Source organism: Ixodes scapularis, unplaced genomic scaffold (assembly GCF_016920785.2).
Source record: "Ixodes scapularis isolate PalLabHiFi unplaced genomic scaffold, ASM1692078v2 ptg000378l_1__unscaffolded, whole genome shotgun sequence".
In the NCBI taxonomy this organism is placed as follows: Eukaryota; Metazoa; Arthropoda; class Arachnida; order Ixodida; family Ixodidae; genus Ixodes; species Ixodes scapularis.
In genome coordinates, this window is record NW_024609976.1 from 1,154,845 (window position 1) to 1,177,724 (window position 22,880).

Genomic DNA, 22,880 nt, shown 5'->3' on the forward strand with positions numbered 1-22,880 from the left:
TGAAATACACCAGGACGGGTTGTGCGAGCCGCTGTTTTCCCGTGGTTGGCTCGAGAATGATCGGTTCAGTGGCGTCCCATGGTCCGTCCAGCACATGGGCCCGTCATTGCTGGCGATGCTCAGAAGTATAGACTGCAACAAAAATATGTGTAAGTGCTCCATCATGGCTGTGGTAGCGTGTCCCCCCCCTCCGATTTCAGCTTTTGGAGCGGGTAATTCTCGTTCATCACCTTGTAAAAAGCGATGCAAGTACTATAGAAAACCCCGCAGTTCCTCAAAGTGCCATAAAAACTATTTTAACTGTGATTATAACACAGACAAATATTTACAGCAAAAAGATTGTTGTTGGAAGTGTTGTAATAGAAGGGGATAGAAAGTAAAAACGCAAAATACCTTTAAATCTCGATCCATTTACTAAATCAGTTCAGTCTTCGACAACTGCAGGGCAATAAAACTATTTTAACAGAGCGAATAAACTACACGTCGTAACATGCACTTTTCCTTAAAGGGGTGGTGAACCGAAATTTGGATTTCAGAAAACAATGCAGGAGCTGTAGATGGGACGCTACAATCCTTACAACACTACTCGTAAGGCGATATTTCGAATGGACGGCCGTATATTTGGAAAAAGAGATCTAGATTGAACGAGGCCAACGAGGGACGTGGAGTCAACGTATCTGGTTCTTTCCTCTCTTCGCTTTGCCCCATCAAGGCGACGAGGCGAGGAAGACGCAAGAAGATTCCCTCTCCTTCTCGACTCTTCTCAAAGAAACAAGACGTCAACATATCTGTCACATGCGCCTCCTTTTTTAAAAAAAATATGGTTGAGATATCGCTATATGGGTGATCTTTTGGTGTTTGTAGCATCCCGTTGCACGCTTTTGCTGCCGTGTTTTGTGGAATCCAGATTTCGGTTCAGCATCCCTTTAAAATGGAAATATAGCGAGGAAGAGTCATACGAGTGTTCCTCAAGTAATCGGGGCCACTGAAACAATGATTGACACCTCACTTCCTCCCATGCAAAGCATCAATAACCATTCCAGCCAAGGGGAAGCAACTATAAAGGAAAAGTAAAAGTTGAACACTTATCTCGGAAAGTGGCAACTTTTCGCTCGAGCACATAATTTAATAGTTGCTTTTACGTAGGGAAATATAAGCGAGTAACTTGGTGTTCCTTAATTTCATAAAAGGACAAAATTGTTTCCGTCTATGGCAGTGCTCTCTCAGGTCACCGTGGGACAGAGGTGGTTTGTGTACCTCAGTCCTATTTATTATCGAGCGGTAACACATCATATCCGCTGAAAGTATTTAATAAATCATAGCGGCCAAAGCAGGTGGCACGTCATCGTCTGCTTCCAGCCAGCATCTAATGATGTTGTTGGCGCCATCCTGCGGTATGTTATGCAAGCACGGTCGTCGTTCGCCCGCTAGGCCTACCGCGAAACGAACGAACCACCGGTCTCTATGACAATTGCCGGATCACGCATCCCCACTTGCTCGCTGCAGCGCAAGTGCGGCCACCGAACAACCATCTTGCACATTGAAAAATTGTTTTTGGAACGTGGTGGAGGGTGGCGGCAGCTAGCTGAAGACATGTTTTCTACTTGTTTGTCGTCATTTGCCAAACAAGTTTTTTAAAACCCTGTGTAAGCCGTGAAACTTACCGTTGAGGAAACGTGGAAATTTTTACGGCAGCAGAGTGCCACAGGAAAAAGGCACAACTTGTCGAAAGCACGTTTCACCGGTCTAGCAGCGTGATCAAAGCTTCCCTGGCCCACAAAAGCACTGCGTCTCTGCGCCTTCGCATGCTCGGATGACAATAAAGAATCGACGTGTAAATGTGTTTTACGAGTGCAATGTGTGTAAAGCCATATGTGCTTTTGGAGCAGCATTTTACTTTGCCCCGACGACTGTACAGGGTGTCACAAAAGAAAATTTACACGGTCTTTTTTACTGCAAAAATTAACTAGGCATCATCGAACGCTCATTCTCTGCCGAAAGATGGAGCTAGAGGTCACAACCGGATGGCAAAGTTTCAGCCCGATCCGATAACTTAATCAAAAGTTATAAGCGATTTTTTGAAAATTTCAATGGGAAAATGGTTGCCGACAGAATTTTCAAACACATGGGGCTCTATGGCACCAGAAACCGAAAACGGGCAAAAATGGGCTCCATTTTCCCATTGAAATTTTCAGAAAATCACATAACTTTTGATTAAGTTATCGGATCAGGCTGAAACTTTGGCATCTGGCTGTGACCTCTAGCTTTACCTTTGGGCGGAGAATGAGCGTTCGGCGATGCCTAGTTTATTTTTGCAGTAAAAAAGACCGTGTAAATTTTCTTTTGTGACACCCTGTATTTGTAACTTCCGGCACTTGCGGTCCAGAAAGAGCTTGATCCAGTGGCCAGTGGCAACGAACGAGGAGGGAAAGGTACACATCATGTTACTGTTAGCCCGAACACGACATCGGCACATTTTACTTCCAATTAGTATTAGCGAGCACGAAATGTTTTTGCTTACATTATATGAGCTCTTTCCGTAGCAATAATAACTTGGATGACATCCCTTGGTTTCAAAGAGAAAAACCGGAAAAACCAGCGATTACTAGTTCGCACAAACTGTGTCGCACTCAGTACGTCTTTTTTCGTTGTTAGACTATTTACAGAATATTGTGCACGATAGCTCCTCATCACTGATTAGTGCTGAACCATTATAAGCCTACTTTATTGCACTTGACGTTTGAGCGCGACTCGCCTAATTGTGATTGGCCAAGGAACTGCACACGACCGTATGGGTCGCGCTTCAAAACTTTTAATTCTCGCTGTCTTGTAGTTTTGCCTTCGAAAACCAAACTTGCTCCACAGCGTTGCTCTATTTGTGCTGCCACGTGATCCATTAGAGCAGATATGGAACATGGTTAATAGTGCATAAGAGCAACCGTCCATATTGTTTTCCCCCTTTATTCAAAGCAACTTGCCGGAACAGCTGGACGACCCAGAACTCCGTGCTCGATATATGATGCCCAAAAACATCTACGCGCGACACACCTTCAAAACTTTGCCGCGGCGCCGATTCTTGATCGGTATCCAAGCGCGCGAAGGCAGAGAGACGCAGCGCTTCGGCGTGCCAAGGAAGCTTTGATCACGCCGCGGTAAACTTGATTTCGACGAGTTGCGCCTTTTTCCTACGGCACTGCGCTTCCGTAAAACTTTTGACGTGTTCTCAACGGCAAGCCTCACGGCTTACACAGGGTTTTAAATAACTTTTTCAGCGAATACCGACGAACCAGTAAAACACGTAACTTCAGCACGCTGCCGCCAGCCTCCGCAACGCTCCAAAAAGGCAATTTTTCGACATGTAACATGACCGTCTGGTGGCCGCATTCGCGGAGCGGGGATGCACGATGTGAAACGAACACACCACTGCCTAAGACAAGAACTTTTTTTTTTTTTTACATAGATAAGTAGACTAAAGAAAACATGACATCCCATCTTTAAATTTCAGCACGCGAGAGCGCCCATCGTAATTATTCAACGAGTGCGGTTCAGTGTTTTCGATTTCTTCCGTTCTTCTTACGGCGCCGGAAAGCGAAAAGGTACGAACAAAAAGTGTTTGGAAGAAACCAGAGCAAACCGAACTCCCATGGATATGAGCCCTTGTCCTGGACACATCAATCGAGTCGAGTCTCATGCGAGGATGCGTTGCCCTCGTGCAACTCAGTGGGGAAAGCAGAAGCAACAAGGTTGAGCGCGTTTTCTGACAAAACACGCGCTATCGCGTTAAGTTACGCGTCTTTCATTCCTTCTGCACTTCGATTATCTCTCAAGGCTCATGCGAAAATGAGCTACTTACCTTTTAAGTGCGGTTGAATGGTGACAAGAGGTCGCGGCAACGAAGTCACGGAAGAGCTGCTGTCGGCGAGCCTACGCAGCGGTGTCGACGGTGCGCCCAGTAAACATCACGTGACAGACGTCTTCATCCGCGAGCTGAGTGCGCCGGCTTTCGGGTAGGCCTCCCTACGCCGCTCCGATGGCGAAATGCCCTAAAGCAAAGAGATCTCGCCTCGACGGCGTCGGCGTTTTGCCGCGCGCGCCCGCGCGCGCCTCTCAACGCTTTCGTCTCTTTTTTTTTTTTTTTTTCTTTTTTTTTAGTGTGTGTGTTTTGCGTGCTGGGCTCCGTCACTCCTAAGCTGAAAGTGTAGAGGAAGCTAAGGGGTGCCCGGTGAACTAATCGCACGTCTGTCTTTAACCACGTGATCACGCTCCCTCCTGTAACCACGCGCAGAGAGCGAGGCAGGTGATAACTGGTCCGGTGGGCGCTTAGCTTGCTCGACACTGTCAGCTTAGAAATGAAGGGAGTCCTCCTTCAAGGACGAGTCCTCTTCGCTTGCAAAGAAGAGATTAGAAGAGATTGGTGATGGTGTAGGGCAGTGTGGGGAAAACGGGAGGGGAACTGTTCTCTCATCACCCTCTCTCTCGCCCTTTCCCAGGGAAAGAACGAGTTCTTGCACCAGGCCGAGCGACCTTGTAAGCATTCCGTTTCGAGGCCGTCGGTGCGTGCGCCTTCCCCCCCCCCCCCCCCCCCCCCTTTCCGTGCGGGAGAAGGGCGCTCGAATTCTTTCGTTTGTCTCTGTTGGTATTTGCTTGCCGGGTATCCAATAAACCAATGTGGTAGAGATTGCTTAAACATGACAGCTCTAGAGCAAGAAGACAAAAAGAGTCTGGCAGACACGACGCTCCGAACTCAGCTTGAAGCCTAATGTCAAAATTAAAAAGAGAATGATAAATCAAATGTCTCCCAACGAAAAAAAAAAAAAAAGAGGAAATATGATGTTCAAGAAAATCGTCAGCCACTTTCGCGTTGCCTCGGAGCACCAGCGAAGCTAACTAGGTTATGCCTCAAAATAAACAAAACAACAAAACATGCCCGCCAAAAAAAAAAAAAGAACATGCACGCAAACATGTGGATTGCGCCAGATCGGTAGTCTAAAATACCAACCACATGTGGGCGATCGTACGGGTGTAGCATTATAGCCTCACGTGCAGAATCCCTGTGCGAGCTTCAACCAGCATTGTTCCATGTCTTAACCTAATATGTTGAGGGTCTACAAATGACGGCATGATTACGTTACACACGCTCGCGTGCACACTTACCGTCTCTTAATTAAAAGCAGAAGGCTCAGCCGTCACGGTGAGGACCCGGCCGTATGATCTGGGGATTCGAGTCATGGGCTTCTGATCAAGCTAGCCTTTTAAAGGCGGGGCTAAAGGGTGGGGTGTCAGTCGTGGGGCATTTGGCAACTTCTTTGTGCTCGCTTCTTTTTTTTTTTTTTTGTGTTTTGCGTTTTGCAGCTGACGTTATTTCCGGCTAAACTCTAAACCAAACACGACGTTATCGTCTGCTATCAGTGCCTTGGTGCCATGTTGGAGGCATTCGGAGTGTTATTGTGGCAGCAGTAGTGCCGTAAAGTCATAGAGCCGTCCTTGTATAACCACGCTTCAGAATATGTTCTTGTCCTGTCAATCGCAACGGGGTTCTTCAGTGGATACGAAATGGAGTTCATCAACCCGTAGTTAGAGCACGAAGCTTTTCTCTCGAGGTCGTAAAGTCAACATAATAATCTGGAGCGAAAGGTCCCACGCATTTGGTCGCGACGGAATGACGAGGCATTGACGCAGACATCGGCAGCCCCATTTGGCGGCCCCGATGAGCCCATATCGAGACATTTCTTATCGTAGTTTTCGGTTTCCAGAAACAAAGATACGGTCTTCATATCAAGATCGGCAATAAAATAAAAGAAATTCTTCATTAACCCTTTGCTCATGTGTAGTCATAAAAGGATGTACTTTTATCCGAGTCTCTGAAAAAAAGTGCTGAGGTTTCGTACGGGACATCGAAAAGCTTTTGTCCGGCAGAGCTCTTGTTCGGGATCCATGGATTCATCAGTGACGATGTTTACATCGCCCGCACGGATTATAGTCACGTGACCTTGTGACTATTATATGGAGCGCTATTTCCACTGTGGTTACGTGGTGGCTCCAATCTGTTGTATGGTTACAGACGACCGACCGGCGGACCGTTACGGACGCGTAAAGTGCGCTGGGCTCGCCCATAAATGCTATCGCAAAGCAAGCTATGTTGTGAAACGACACAACGCTCGTTTTGATGAAATCGTCGATGGGACAGCGCAATGTCGACGAGACGATTTTGTCGATAAAGCATCCTCCAACAAACTGATTGCCATAGCGGATCAAACACGTCGATAAAACCCATTTTCCGGATTGCTAGTTGGAGGGGTTAATTATCATATGATATACGTAATACCGAGGCAAGAGAGAGCGGGTGCACTACTGAACGAATGCCCCCAATAAACAAGAGCTCACGCGCTGAAAGCATCCGCCACAGTAAATATATTCAAACCAACACGTCCAAACAAAAAAAAAAAAAAATACATTGGAGAGTGTTGACCATTTTACAGCGATAGCTCTTCGAATCTCTAAAACCCGCGAACGGTTCCACTTGCCTTCACTACAAAAACAGATCTCAGCTTAATATTTGAATGATTAACTGCCGTAAAATACCAACCTTTGAAAGACTAATCGAAAATTATTCATTCAGTTATTAGCGCACCCTTCCCGCGGATATTTATTTGTTCTATTTATTTATAAAAGGCCTACAGTGAGCAGAGGGCATTATTTTAGGGATTAATTTCGTACATAAACTATTAAATTGTCACAGATAGAGAAACACAGCGTCCGACTACATAAAAGTCCAGTTGTCAAATTGCAAAAAAAAAAAAAAAAAAAAAAAAAAACAGGAATAATAAAAAGGAACACGATGCATCAAGAGCACAGCACTCAAATGTCACGCCAATATGGCACTATACAGGTATCACTGGTGACCAGTATTCTCGGAGATCACTCCAGTCACGAATCAATTTTTTGGGAAAAAAGAACAAATAGAAGATTATTCAAACAATTACAATCTGTTTCTAAAAGTGGTAGCTTACGTTAAAAGTACTTACGCTACTTTCGCGAGCACTCTGCTCGTGAAATAGATGCGGGTGGCTTCCAGCTTTTCTCCTGCACTTCAAAATACTACTACAACACCAAACTATATTTCCGCGCGAATGCTGCACGTGCCCGAAGCTTGTCCTTAAACAGCGAAGGCTACCGGCACGAAAGTGCAGCCTTCAGAGGTGTTTTCGCGGAATGACCGCTTGCGCTAGAAATTTCTGTTTCAAAGGGAGGATTTCGCGCTCGCCCGCGCGAGTCGCTGACTGGTTGGAGCTAGGAGCACGAGGAGCGCAAGCTCATTCTACAGAACGTGCTATGAACACCAGGAATACTTCGTCTCACCTCAGCATGGACCATTGTTGGTCACACGTGCTAAAAGCGCGAGCTAATTGTTTTGGATGACGCCTCGGCGGGCACACGAGCGCTCGCGGATGCACAAGCACTGAAACAGCATCTGCGGTTCATTCGGAGGTGAAACTAAGTATAGCGCGTGATGCACGTTAACGACCTCAGGTTAGCGGTCGTGCTGCACTAGCTACGCGTGTCTCATGTACACCGTGAACCAGTGTCGCAAATCTTGAAAGGCAGACCGACTTCACGCCGAATAATCTCTCACGAACAGTTTGACCTTTGAATCGAGTGTACACCAACTCATTGCGTGTAAACAAGCACGCGTTTGCACACAAGAGCTCCGCGCACGACGCGCTGCATGTACCCATTTTCCGAAGTGTGAAGCGTTCGGCCATGCTCCGTTCAACAGGCTGCACCACCGCCTAAGCGCGACGTCATAGATTTGGTGTAGGTGGGACTCTTGTTTAATTAACGATTCACTCTGGCACATCGACTGTAATTTCGCCCTCATTTGCTTTGAAATAATGTTTTCATCCGAAATACTATCTATAGATTACGAATGACGAGTCACTGATCATTTATACGCCAGGCGAGCACGGGATGGCGGCCCCTCTCATTGGAAATGCACCGGTGATTTTGGCACGGGTGTTTATTTCAAATTTATAATATAAGCAGTCGTGACCTGTCCTATCAAAAAGATGTTTGCTTTTCTTGGCAGCAATGACAGCAGGGTTGCACAGAAGCATATATGCATTTAAGCACGCCCCTTATTATAGGGAAAATTTAATCGAGAAAATTAATTAAGGTAAATTAACGTAAAATTCTTTTGTATAAAAATAAAAAAAAAATTCTGCCATATAAGTGCACACGTTAGTACTTAAATGATTGTGTTGTTACCCATGAAGCGCGCCAGAAAGACCTTCTTGAGAAAAAATGTGAAACAGATACTTTTATAAATATATTAATTAATTCATTTGTGTATTTTCCGTGTTCACAAACATAACAAATAATTTATCGTTGTCCTATATATTTATGCATAATTGCGCATGGAATACTGTAGTATTTTGATTTGCACGAGATGGCGCTACTTGACACCTCCTTTTTAAAGTAGCCATCTCGTGCATCCATGTAAAATAATAAAAAGGACAGCACGCGACGGCGTGAGCCGCGCGTGATCTGCGGCCTCATCGGCCAGTGTTCGCCCCGCTCCTGAATCCGTTGGTTGTCTTTTCTTCTCGCTCCGGCGACCGTCCAGGTCCGCTCGGGGCATGTAGTTTCCCGGCTACGTCGAACGTAAGTCACCGGCGCTTGCGTCCAATGTAGTCAGCACCGCCGCGTCGGCGCAGAATATAACATTTTGGCGACGAGGATGGGATATTTGTTTTAATATGTAGCATTTCCTCTTTTGTAACCCGGGATTCGGGAGGGGGCTTCACTCCGCGTCGCGGGTCAGTGGTTGAGGAAACCGGCGCGTAACTGTATTCATGAAATGTATTCCTTTTTGTTCCGGGTGAGCGGTAGTCATATTTTGCGGAAAGGCCGCGTTTGATGAGTTTCGGGGGGAGGCATTAGGCCTAGGTTTTCAGTACGTTCCATTTTCATCGTGAGATGACTTCGTCATCTTCGTCTTCGAGCGGCCCAACGGCGTTCCCGCCGCCGGCCGTCTTTTTGGCAGTGCCCGGTCCGCCGATAGTAGCTTGGCCGGCATGGAAGCGTGCTTTTCTGACTTTTCTTGACGCGTCGGCGTTGCATCTCGTAGAACCGTTCCGAAAAAAAGCCATCCTGTTTTCGCTGTTGGGCACTGAGGGCCAGCGCATCGTGGATGCATTTCAGCTGTACGAGACGGTTGCGGTGGAGGGGACTGACGAGTTCCAGGTTTTTCTGGAGGCAGTCGAGAAGCATTTTGAGTTTTCGGGTAGTATCGCGCTTGAACGCCAGAAGCTGCGCGGTTTGTTCCAACGTCCTGGCCAGTCGGTAACTGAGTTTCTTGCCGTGTTGCGCCATCAGGCTTCGTTTTGTGCTCTGGGGAACGCGCTCGATGAAAGACTTTGCGAGGTTTTCTTGGAAGGCCTGGAGTCCAGACGCGTTCAGGATCGCGTTCTGCAGGAGTGCGAGGGCAGCGAGCTGCCAACGCTGTCGCGGGCTATCCAGATCGCTCGCCAGTACGAGCAGAGAGCGAAGACGGCCGCAAGTTTTCGGCGGCGAGAGTCGCAAGTCCCGGTCGCGGCAGAAGTCCAGCGTGTCCAGATCGAGGAACGTCAAACGGCAGCAACACAAGATGGCGGCCAAGCGTCGTCTTCTTCGATCGAGCATGGGCAAGATGGCTACAGCGGCTACCCTCCCTGGCCTCAACCTGGCTACCCCCCGTCGCAGCTTGGACCCAGGATGCCTTGGGCTCCGGTGGCCTCCGGTCACGTGCCCCGTTTTCCGGCGAGGGTGTTCCAGCCTCAGCGTGGGCGTGAGGCCGCTCCGCCTCGGACGGGTGGGATCGGAGCAGACGACGCCTGCTACTTCTGTGGACGCCGCCGTCATGATCGGGCGGTTTGCCCGGCGTCTCAAGCGACATGCTTCTTATGTGGAAAGTGGGGACACTTTGCAGTGGCGTGTCAGAGTCGTCGCCCGCCGGCGGCTGCCTTCACCTACGATCGGCGACAGGCATCGTTCCCGGTTCAAGGCCGTGGTACTCGGCGGACCTTCGCCGACAGACAGTTCAGAGGGGACCGGCCCGGCCGGGTGAACGTGGTCGGCCAGTCGCTGTCTCCTGAGGAGCTGCCAAGCGTTAGGCTGACGGAGGAACCTGTGGTCGTCGGGACGGCCGAGCGACGAGAAGGCGGCAGCATGCGTCGTGACGCCTTCATGGCCGAGATCACGGTAAATGGGACCCCTCTTCGTCTTCTTGTTGATACCGGTTCATGTGTGTCGATCCTAAATGAACGCATGTTTAACGAAGTTAACAAGCAGCGGAGGATAAAGTTACATCCGCCGTCGACGCCTCTCGTCCACTATTTGCAAGAGACCATTCCGGTACTTGGATGTTTTGTGGGACAAGTAATTTTTAAGAACCGCTGGACAACGTTGGAGTTTTACGTAACCAAGACTGGACGTTCGTTACTCGGCATCGACGCGGTCCGTGAGTTGCAACTGGTGCTGAATGGCGCTAAACATGAGTGTTTGTATGCGAATGCAGCTCACGCAGGAGGAGCATCACAGCGGGATGTGAGGCCCATGCCCAACCCGCAGCGACGACCGTTCACCGCGTCGTCCTGTCAAGCATCGCAAGTCCCTAGTTCTCGACCAGCGGCAAGTTCCAGACCTTCATTTGCGGAGAACCCGTCTCCTGCTTCATCGGTCTCTGAAGAGACCACACCTAAAGTCTTCGAGGACGAGTCAAGTCCGCAACGTCATCCTGAGAGTCAAGGGCTCCATAGTCCGCAACGTCATCCTGAGAGTCAAGGGCTCCATAGTCCGCAACGTCATCCTGAGAGTCAAGGGCTCCATAGTCTGCAACGTCATCCTGAGAGTCAAGGGCTCCATAGTCCGCAATGACACATTCATAGTAATAAATGATAATGTAGTGATTGCGCAGGCGAGCTGGTGGATGTTAACCATTTTGTTCTTAGCCCGAGACTGAGGCAGGAAAAGAGGAAAGTTTCAAAGTAGAAGAAAAATGAACAGTCGAGGAAGCTAAGCGTTAGCCAACCATTCAGTGGCCTGACTCCTATCGCTTGATTTCGCTTGCCTCGCGTGTGTATGCGGAGAAGGGGTGATCACGTGGTGCGAGACTGACAGTCAAACGGTCTAACAAGCACGTAGTTTCCACCGCGCTGTCAGCTTACGGGGGATAAAGTCCCCGATCCATGACTAAAGGCTTAGTGTGGCAACTGAGGACAGCGTGTGCGTCCGAAGGCGGTAATCCAGGGAATCCGGACTCAACGGGCGCCTCGCTCGTTCCTTGCGCACCTTGCACCCAGCTTGCACTAATGCTCCATACAAAAAAAAAAAAAAAAATATTAACGAACTTTAGTGTCCGCAGCATGCCCATTCCACACCATCTTTTTTGTGTTTATTTATTTGTTTTTTCGAAGTTTTTTTTTTAAAGTTTTTTCGTGAAACTATTTGCGTCGTAAAAGAGCTGGCTGGTCGGTGCTGGTTTGTTGTCGATTCGGTAACTAACAAACACAGGAGACCAAATTAAAGTTCACAATATTTCCACATCATGACTTTCAGCTGGCTGGATTGGTACCAAGACCAAGCTATAAGTAAATTTGGCTGTCTCTAAAAGGCAGATTTCTTTATCTTCTAAATTCCTCTAAATTTATTCACTCTCTAATTTCCTCTGGGTCCTCTAAATTTCCGCTTGCGACACTTCCCTCACTTCCGAAGCACTTCGATGGTGAAAAATTTTTTGTAAATCGGATTTCTTTAGCTTATGGATGCGGCAGGCTATGCTTCTCGGGACGCGCTGACCCACGTCTTCTGTACAGCCCATTTAGGGCCTTCGGATTGCACTCCAATGCGTGCTTAGAGTGCCATCGGACGTGGGCACTTGAACGCTTGGCAAGAGTACCACGGCACTCTAGACACAGGCTTTTTCAAAGGCCATGCTAGATGGAGGAAGCTACCGCTAGTTACAGAACATACAGACAATTTCGCTCATTCATTTTAACTGAGCTTCTGTCGTCCGTGTTTCGTACCTCGGGGACATTGAACATAAGAAGCTTAGCCTACTTTTTAACATATCGTAGGGCGACATAGAGCAGTCTACGTTCTTCCCAAAATAATTGAGCTATCGCTTGCTGTGTAGAATCAACTGAACGTAAGGTGAACCCGTCAATGGCAGTTTAAATGTGGCTCTGTTGGACAGCGAAATAAGACTTCTGTAATACACACTAATGTATCTATAATTAAAGCCAGTGAGATCCGTACCACAAATATCGATATCCGGAATGCTACACGGTGCTTCCGCTGTACATTAGGAACTGTTTGATGAACAGCGGAAAAGAGCAGCGATCTTGAATGTTCCCTTACATCGAAAACCTTCCTGTCAAGGGAGCTTCGGAGAGCGAGGTTAAAGGCCGGCCCGCAAGCAGAGAGAAGGAACTTGACCCCCACTTTCCTTCTCGCCACTGGGAGAGGAGGAAATCGCCTCTCGTTTCCTCCTTGCCATTTTCGATTTTTTTGGTTTTGTTTTTTTGCCGGCTGCCTGATTTTTTTTGGGGGCGAGTTTGGGGTGGGGAAAATGAAAGCTTGAAGGATCTGAAAAGATTATCCAGAAGCCAGCCGGCACACCTGCGACAAGAAGCTGAACCAACCGAGGAGCTGTTTTGACTTTTGAGCGAGCTTGGCACTTGCTCTTCCCAACAAGGCTCCCTATTCCCAACGAGTTGGATTGACTTTTTTCAGCATTGGCTTGGAGGACGATTCTCGGTGTTGTGAGAGCACAAATAACTTGTTCTGTTCGAAGAGGTAGTCATTGAAGAATCAATTTTAATATAAATATATAGTTTGGCATCTTTCGTTGTTTAGGCGAATTCATGGCGACAACGAGAAGTACGAGCGGCGTTTTTCGGTATCTCAGGGATGGCGCTCCATAGATGACGGAGCATTCCATCCGTGGTGGATCTAGCACTTTTCGGTGTAGAGCGTTTTGCTGTAGAGAATTTCGGTGCGGACGTTTTGGTGCACAGACATTTCAGTGTACGCACTTTTTGCTGCAAAGACTTTTCGGTGTGGGACTTTTCGTTGCGCGGATATTTCGGTGCACGGACATTTTGATGTCTGGACATTCGACGCTATCGTTCGCTCGCCGGTATCTCTTTTCCAACGTACGCACTACACGCTTCACATCGTGTCTGCGCGTTGAGTCGGCAGAGAAGGTCTCCTCTATAAGGTTTTGGCTTTAGTAGGGAATCGTAGTAGACCGTTTTCGCAGCCCGCTAAGCACCCGGATAGCGCTCCGTAATCCGCCACAAGACCTTGAACTATGCAGACAAGGCTGGTGGCGCGCATGCGCAGCTGCGGCGTTTTCTTCGGGGATACCGTAGCGGAGGAAAGAAACGATCTACTGCAACTCCCTATTATTGGTACTGCGTGTAGGAAAGACCCCGAACAGCAAGAAGCTTGAGAAGTTGTTTGTATACTCAGAACAATTTTGAATATCTTCAAATGCGCCTCGCATAATCGTATAGCTCCGATCGTTAATAATTTGTTAATAATAAATTGTTAATAACCTTACACGACGAAAAAAAATGTAGGTTATCACTTGTAACTCAATAGGGAATAAAGTAGACGTGTGGAGGGTACAAAATAAGTGTAATAAAATCAAATATCGATTTGAATCAAGTAAACACGCCGAATTTGGTGTATGCTAAATCTATTTTATTTGGTATCAAATGTGTGCTCATTCTCGTACGAAAAAAACAGTGGCTGTGGATAATCCGTGGTCAACGTCTCCTTCCGTGCCGTCATGATGTCGCCGGCCGTAAAAACCTGCCTTACAATCGTGTTTATAGAGGGTGATTTTTTTAACAACTAGACATTTTTCTAAAAAAAGACGTCAGAGTTACGCAATTGCGGTTTGTGCCTTATCTGTAGTCATCAAAAACACCCAATCATTCATTTTTAGAGAGATGTAACGCACGTGAAGTAGTTCACGGCGTCCTATAAAGCCTAATTTGGACGCGAATCGTGTTACCGCAATCTTTTCGGCCGCCGCGCTCCTCGCCCCTTCTACAGTGGCGTTGTCACAGCATGGCGCATGATTTATCCCTTTGGCTTCATGGCGTTGAGCTGTGCCACGCGGAGATGGTGACATCAAATCAGAACTATATTTTGGCGCCCAAATGAGGAGGACGCTTTATCAGGACGCCGTATATTAGTGTACGCGCGTTGGTTTGGTGGCTTTCGATTATGGCCAACAACTTTCTAAATGCACTATGCCGTTTTCTTTCCTAACTAAAAGGTTAATTATCGAATTTTAGGCAATCAGTCGGTTTTAGTTGAGTTCTTTCTCGAACCTAATTCTCGCTTGGCCGTTTAGCTCACATCCATAAACCGCAATTGCGTTAATTTTTACTGAACAATTTAGTGGCTTTCGATTATGCCCAACAACGTTCTAAATAAACTAGGTCATATTCTTTTATAATTAACAAGCTCATTATTAAATTTTAGGTAATCACTAGGTTTTTAGTTGCGTTCTTTCTTGAACCTAATCCTTGCCTGGCCGTATAGCTCACATCCACAAAGCGTAATTTCGTTAATTTTCACGTTTGTTTTTTCCTAATATCTAGTAAATGAAAAAAAAAAAAAAAAAAAAAAAAAAAAAAACGTTGTATATAAAACAGAGGGCAATTTTTTTCTGATATAAATAAAGCGTGAGGCACGCGTTTTGACCATGCATCTTTTTTTTTTCCGCCTATAAAACAAATCCCGGGACATTCCAAATTGAGTTTATGATGGGGCGGGCGTTTTATCACTGGGTATTTTGTCATGTTTTATAAGCTTTATTACTGGTCAGAAGAAAGCCCACTCGAGCCGTATCACGTTGCAAACAGCTAATTCGGGTGTTTCTCAAGGAGCTCTACAACTTTCCAATTGACATTTTGGTTCATAATACATTTAAAAAGTTGGGTAATTAGTCCTAAACATTTAATTTTTTAGGCATAATTAAGAATACCGCAACTCTCACAAGATGTTTGCTAACAACATAAAGTTGGTTTCATTGGTGTATAGTGGCTGCGCTCTAATTTCTCGTTACAGAGATTTCTAAACGTCTTTCATTTTTATGCTTGGTCTTTAAAGAATCGTGAAAAGCGTTCGCGACCTTATCTGTCAAGCCGTCCGCAGACAGCGTGGCCTCCTCGGCAAGTTGTCCCCTCATCGAAGACGACAATGAATAAAAGGTACGATCAAAACTAAATGCCTGAATAGAGTGAAAGTTTAAAATAGTTCTAAGAGTGTTATTTGATTTTATTTGTACCATATTCAAGTTTCAACACTCGTCGCAGGCAGCATGAAAGGCAGCACTGCACTCTTGGCGCAAACGAGTGCCCAGTCAACGGTTCTACACTCAAACACGCATCACCACCCGACCTGTTTGAAAAATAAATAAGTTCCAGTACTTTTGATGGGAAAGGCGAATATTCTACTGAGCGTGATTTTTCGTGGACCCAAAAGTCCTCTAGCCGAGATCGGTGGTTGACAGCTTACTGGAAGACGAGGAACGAAGGATTCATTATTTCCCGCGGAAGTACTGTTTTGACGTTGAATTCCACCTAAAATTGTATTTGCACAAATTGTGGCACGATGCCGAACTTGCTTGATTACTTTTCTTTTAGAGTCAACATAACCAGGCATAATCTACAGATCTTGCAGATTTTATTTTAATTGGCGCCAAAGACAAGTAGGGACATAAAGAACACAATACAGCTCTCCTTTCTACTGCATTTCTTTCTTTCTGTACTTGCGGGCAGTTAGCACCCTCTTTTTATAGTTTGTTTCATAGATTAATTAGGAATTGTGGCGAATCCCGGCTAGGTTCAGGTACAGATCTCGCACATGTTCAAGGACACATTTCGGCATGATTTCCCGTTTGGTGATGACGTTGAGCTGGCCGCTGTTCAGCTTCTTTTCTAAGTAGGCCGGGCAACGCCAAGCGCCTAAATTAGCCAAGCAGCCCCAAAACTTGCGGTAGTACACCTTCCGAACTCCTGAGTTTTTTGGAGATGGTCGCTGGCCTTTGCCCACCCTGACAGAGCACCGAACAATTATGCAAGGGCTGCAGAGGCTATCTGGGCATTCCATTTCTCAATCTGCGAACGAATGGGAACAGAACAGAATGAAAACTTCGTAATACCTGCTGTCTTTTAATAGATGGCATAATATGCTACTATTGCTAGTTGCACTATTTTACGCGAAGAAAATGGTGATTTTGCGGTTCATTTTCCGCGTGTTTCACGCTCTCTTTGCTGATACGCCAGGTATTTGTCTGCTGTCGACCTTTCAGTTGCATTTGTTGACAGAAACAAAATGCACGCTTGGCCGCGAAGAATTTTTTTTTCAAAATCTGAAGATACATGAAATATACCATAGACCGTTTCAATTTTTATGGAAGTTTGTTTTTTTACTCTTCTTATTTGCTTCAACGAGGCGGCCGTCACTCTAAAAAACACCTGTAGTACGAACCTATATATGCGCCAGGAAAGGTCAGACTTTTCATTTCGATACATGAATATATATTGTCAAAATGCAACTAATTTTACATGCTTCGCCCTCTTACTGCAATATGTTTTACTTGTATTTACTCGTGATTATTATTTTGAACAAAAAAAAAATACTGATACAATCACTCTTCAGTGTGCCGTTGTTAGAACGACCAATTTTCAACTCCCTGGGTATAAAAATACCCACCTTTTTTTCCTTCTGCTGTGATGTTCATGTTTCGTTCACTCGAGATAAATATGCGGTATTGTAGCGTATGTGGCCGCATGCGGAAGTGTCTGAGCATGTTTTAAAGCTGCAAAAAGAAAAAAGTAAAAAAAAAAAAGGAGAAAAGCGAGCCAGCTCGAACCCTTCCGAGCTCATATCGAGCCTGCCGAACTAATCCCCGATGTTTGGGTTTGAAGCAGAGAACCTTGAAGGGTGACAGATTTTGTCGGGGGGCCGGTAAGCCCATTAGCACTCGTGCGAGAAGGCCGTAAAAAGCGAGGAGGAAAATGGAGGAGGAAAGGGGAGGAGGAAAAAAGAAAAGAGGGGGAATCTTCTGCCACGCTGAAGAAAATTTTGAGTGCCCGCCTTTAAAACAGTTAAAGGATGTAGCAAACTGTGCAGAGTTAAAGGTTTAACCCCCCAGAGCTTTTCTTGAACAGAGCAAAAGACTGATCGACTCCCGCGCTTCAGAAAGTAAAATGTAAATATTGAAAAAAAAAGGTAGTAGTCAAGCCAAGTTTATTTAATGACTCAAAACAAAGACCGCATAACAAGTTTGGAAATCATCGCTAACAACTTTTCCAAACGCTCTGGCTCCGTCGTTTATTTTCTCCACGGCGGTGAAAATAAGGGAGCCCCTAGTGTAACGTACCATAAACCTGGCTTGCCGCCATGTATAGGTTTTTCGAACCTATACATGGCTTCGAAACGAACGCCGTGTTTAGGGCGACGCTTCATGAAATGGTCGTCACGTGTCGTATGCAATAGACTGCGCGAAGCCGACCTCTTCTGTCACGGAGGGAGGTTTTCCTCTTTGCTTGCTTTTAATGCGAATGTGGAAAAAATACTTTTTTTATACATATACCTGTTCCTACGATCAGTGAGGTCGGGCTCAGCAGTAACTTGAAACGACGCCCCAAAAATATAACAATGCCCCAAAAACATCTCTGGGCTACATAACAACCCTAGGCACTTATGTAACGAAACATAATCGCACACGCGCGTCAGCATCCGCTCATACACCCGTTTACACACTGATCTATATGTTTATTGTTTAATATATCTGTCTAGCAAAAACATTAATTGCCTATTGCTTGGATAAAGGAGTGTCCCCCGCTCCAATGATCTTCCTGCCGCAGGTAATAATTAAGTTAATAAATACTGAAATATAAACCCGTCAAGGCAGGCTGTACCAACTCATTTATTAAAACATCCTTGCCCCATCTCCCCCCCCCCCCCCCCCAAAAAAAAAGGAAGAAAAAAAAAAGAAGAAAAAAAAAGAAAAAAAGAAAAGCGGATAGGAAAAAAAGGTTTCCCCGAGAAAACGAAAAAAATACCTGCGCCGAACAGCGTCGAACTTGCGCCGAACCCATAGCGGCGCCATCTATCGACAGCCCGTGATATCGCGAGGAGAAACTAACTCTCGTTACAGTTACTCTCGAGGTCGAGGGAGGGTTAAGGGAGAGTATCATCGAAAGAAGCGGTCGGGAAAGAGTAACTGCCATGCAGATAGCGTTAAAGGAGAGTAAGTTAGGGCACTTACTCTCCCTTGACACCTTTTTTTTTTAGAGTGTAGAAGGCTAAAGTTTGAGAGCATGACGCTACCAGGATCAAAAGCTAATTGAGAAAAACAAAATGTCTTTAAAAATCGCGGCTTAACTAAGCCTAACATCTGAAAAACAAGAAATAACAATTTGGACACTAGCAAAATACTATTCAGTGCGAAAACAAAACTTGTAAGAAAAAAGAAACATTATGCCCTTTCTTACTGACACCGTTATTTTCACTTATATACAACCTAAATGCCTCCACAACCACAAAAAAAATTGTTTTAACAATATTCGGCTCAAGTGAAAATCGGCTCATAAAAAATTTGCTTCTCTATAAGCCGATGTCCATTTAAGTCCATATTCGTCAAAACAAAATTCGACATTGCGGACGTTTTATATAAGTGAAAATAGCGTGTCAGTAAGTAAGAACATGTTTTCTTTCTTTCTGGCAAGCTTTGTTTTCGCACTAAATAGTATTTTGCAAGTGTCCAAAATGTCGGTTTTTAAAGACATTTTGTTTTTCTCAAATATCTTTTGATCCAGGTAACTTCATGCTCTCAAACTTTAGCGTTCTATCCTAGCTAGTCGAGTCCTCTTCTCACGGAGTTCGAGCTTCCTGCGATCAAGATTTTTTCTAACGCCAAAAAACACAATCCTCTTTTCTCGGGAACTTCAAGTATATTTGTCAATATACAATTTTTACATATTTCTTTCAAAGTATATTCATCGATATACATATTTATATGTCCTTTTCAATGCATATGGCAGCACGCGGCACTACAAAATAAACGTCAATTTACAAGGCATAATTTAGTTAAAGAACAGCACCGGAACCAGAAAACATCTTTGTACGTCTTCTTTTAACGCTTCGAGAATAAAAGGAATTGGTCTGTGTATGTTCCCAGGTAGCACACCGCGTCGGCTGGTATCGGGACTACGCCGGCCGGTCCTGGTAACAGGATGGCGGCGCCCGGCCATGAGCGCCGGGGAACTACCGATCCGTGCCGGCGTCGGGGTTTTGTTTTTGCTCACTGGCCAGTTCAGCCGTGGAAGTTACAGTGACTGGCCGGCATCGGGTTTCTGCGGTCTTTGCTGTCCAGTCTTTCTATGGAGGTTCCAGTAACTGGCCGGCATCGGTATTGTTCTGTCCGTGTTGGCCAGTATTTACATGGAAGTTCAGTAACTGGCCGGCATCGGTATTGTTCTGTCTTTGCTGGCCAGTTTTTCCATGGAGGTTCCAGTAACTGGCCGGCATCGGTATTGTTCTGTCATTGCTGGCCAGTCTTTCCATCGAGGTTCCAGTAACTGGCCGGCATCGGTATTTTGCTGTCTTTGTTGGCCAGTATTTACATGGAAGTTCAGTAACTGGCCGGCATCGGTATTTCACTCTCTTTGATGGCCAGTATTTAGTACATGGAAGTTCAGTAACTGGCGGGCATTGGCGTTTTGCTGTTCAGACTGGCGAGGCCCGCCATGGAAGTTCCGTTTGCTGACCGGCATCGTTTTATTTATTTTTTTTTTAAATTTTCTTTGCCGCTTCTTTTAGGCAGTCAAGTCATTGAGATTCTGTCGAACTGCGGCAGTTCATGAATAGCGAGTGGAAATGTTTGCGTTGATCAATCTTTAGTAAACGACTGCTGACGCTGGCGTATTTGATCCCAGCATGACAAGGCTGACGTGTTTTATCGCGAAAACGCGAGAAAAAACAATGCGGTGAGAAACATTTACACTTAAGGATTTGAGAATCTGACCACCTACGCCACAAAGAAAAAAATTGTGCAACGCCGAACGATACTTTTTTTCAGGAAGCTAGTTTAATTTGACGTACTATACTTAAGGTCCGGCGGTATACGCACGTGTTTCGCTCTGATAAGAAAAACTAACAACGGTCTAACAGAGCCTTCCCATGAAAAAAAAAGCACGTTTCATGATTGAGCACGCGCTTTGTTTTACAAAAACAATAATAAACATTACTTTTCAAGAACTAAAAAGTAAGAGATGTGTTTATTGCTTATGACGCTTCAAGGGGTACACAACTCATCTGAGATCAGGTTATTGGTGATTTTAATTGAGTGTGAAAATATGCTACTTCAGGCAGCAATCGACTGTTTTCTGTGGTAGTTACGATCATCTAACACAAATATTTGAAAGGTTCACATAACCAGACGATATCTGTCTCCCGATAGCGTATGTTATACGACATACCGCACCAGAGAAACGCAAATATACAATAAACTTTTTTTAACGCAATGAATTCGCGTAAAACACCATTGCGTTTTGGATGTTTAGAATGCCGGGTTTGTGAGTATGACCCCTGACGCTACGAAAAAAAAATGTTACAACGCGCCGACCGATACCGTATCTCAAAGCTAGTTTAATTAACCACGCTGTACTCGAGCCTTAGAAATAAAAATGTTTTTAGGCCTAATAAAAAAGTAAAACTACGGGGCGCAACCTCGATAAGTACAACCAGGCGGCACGTGGGGGATAGCACTAATCTACCAGAACAAAATTAAATACTACTTTCCGAAAGTCAGAAAATTAAGATATGGGTTTAATAAGTAACGCGCTATGAGCTCAGGTAAATAACTGCCTTAATATAGCGGTATTTTTTTCTGTTGGTGGGGGAAGATGACCACCTTTCATACAAACTTCGGCTGCATCACTGTGGCAGTTTTACCACTTTGAGGTTTTCCCAATTTGATCTCAATGAACCCAATATTATTACCTTCTTTTCTTCGCTGTTTGCTTACTACACTGACCCACCTATTAGCACGGAGGGAGCGAATTGTTCCGGAAAAACAAGAGGGCCACGGTTTGTGCAATGCATCGATTCAAATATAGCCTTGCACATTATATGTTCAAATTCTGCGCGTCTTTTACCCTAAAGTAGGGTGCAGAGGACTGAAAAAACAGAAAAATCATTTAAAATTAAAAAAAAAACTTGCCTCTACTGGGATTTAAAACACCGACTACAAGATCAGCAACACTGCGCGTGAACACAACAGGCCGCAGCCGCCCGACCGGTTTAGCGCTCTTTTTAGGAGCTTACATGTCTACTGAATTCGTTTGGAAGCATTGCATGGATAGTTTCGTATTTAATGTTTTGCTACCTGCTTCATTGCCACCACATTTATAATATGGTGGCAATGTTGACATGCTGAATTATTTATTATTACTGTGTCTGTTAAAATTTTTTAATGCGGTTTGCTGACTGTTTTATTACAAGCGTGTCGAAGATAAACGAACATAGCTTCCTTAAAGTAGCTAGACATTCGTAATAGCCAACGAATGCAATCCAATCGAATCCGCAGCCTGTTTTGCACGTTTGTCGGGTGTGTGCGTGTATATTTGTGGCTTTGAGGTAATTTCCGAACTAGTCGCGATGCGGGGAGTTACCCTTAGTTTCAAATATGTCCGAAAAAGACGGAAGCCACTGTGAGGCGAGGAACTACGCCAAATCTGCTCTGCAGCCAAGATCATGGAACGGTCGTTCCTTAGTGTAAGTTAATTTCCTTGCTCGTTAGGGCTAGATTACTCTTTCCTGCTTTCACAATGCATGGTATTGTCTCTAGATTGCTTGCTTTTACGCTATTACTAATTGTGCGCAAATGGTGTTATGGGAGGCTGTTTTTCTACATTTGTTCCCTGATGCAGAGCACTCCATGCTCGCGTTGATTGTCGTTCACAAATTAGGGCTTTGTCTATCAGTAGCGGCGGAACTCTTTGGGAGACAGGGGGAGGGGGGGGGGGGCTGATTGCCTCCCTCCATTGTATTGTTTGCTGGTAAACTAGTATGTCTGGAAGAGCGCAGTGCCCTCCATCGCCGAAGTTCTAGGTTTGACACTACGGGTGGATCCTGTATGCGTACTTGCGTCCGGAGAGCTGGGCCAGGCGAAGGGTAGCGATTGATTGATCGAGCAAGTCCGTAGCTTCCACCGCCCAGTCGTCTGCAAACGACTTCCTTTTCGCGATTCATAACCAGAGAAGAATTTCCAAAAATTAATGGCGCGACGAATTCACCCCATGGTGATTAATGCATAACATACCACTCCCGATCGCAAATACTTTGTACCCGCGAAATAGTTTTTTACGCCGGCACTTTAAGTAATTCCTCGTGAAATGTCCAGCCCTAAAAGATCATTTTCTGTACACGTGTTTTGTATGATCCAATGCACGTGCAACGAATTTAAGGTCTCCAGAAACACTCAAGCTGCTTCAAATGGTGAAGGACTTCTTCTCTTCCTACCGATATTTTTAAAGGGTATCAAGTATTAATTACAAGCTTCTGGAGAAACTTACAAGCATGTCCTGAATTAAGGTAGCGTCTCGCCAATTTATGGGAGGTATGTTTTGTTTAGTGTAAGTATATAGTGTAAGACATACCTCCCCCAATTCCTGTTTTTTCGTTTGGTACTGCCTTTAGCGAATGGTGTAGGTTGTAATTGTTTTTAGTTGTTACATGACTATACTAAGATGGTAAGCTGGTACTAAACGACCACCTTAAAAAATAGACTCTCAACTCGCATAAATAAG

At 45.3% G+C, this 22,880-nt stretch overlaps 1 protein-coding gene and 1 long non-coding RNA gene across 2 annotated transcripts; one reads left to right on the forward strand and one right to left on the reverse strand.

Moving 5' to 3' along the window:
- Positions 1–98: 98 nt before the first annotated feature.
- LOC120849174 lies at positions 99–3,902 on the reverse strand. Its single transcript, XR_005717874.3, has 3 exons — positions 3,854–3,902; positions 3,605–3,716; positions 99–132 (listed from the first exon to the last, which is right to left on the reverse strand). It is a non-coding gene; the product is annotated as an uncharacterized LOC120849174 (long non-coding RNA).
- A 4,987-nt stretch (positions 3,903–8,889) lies between these two features.
- On the forward strand, positions 8,890–10,655 carry LOC115308519. The gene is made up of 2 exons (XM_042287808.1): positions 8,890–10,498; positions 10,609–10,655. The coding sequence occupies exons 1-2, from the start codon at positions 8,977–8,979 to the stop codon at positions 10,653–10,655; spliced, it is 1,569 nt and encodes a 522-aa protein (XP_042143742.1). The 5' UTR covers positions 8,890–8,976.
- The last annotated feature ends 12,225 nt before the right edge of the window (positions 10,656–22,880 follow it).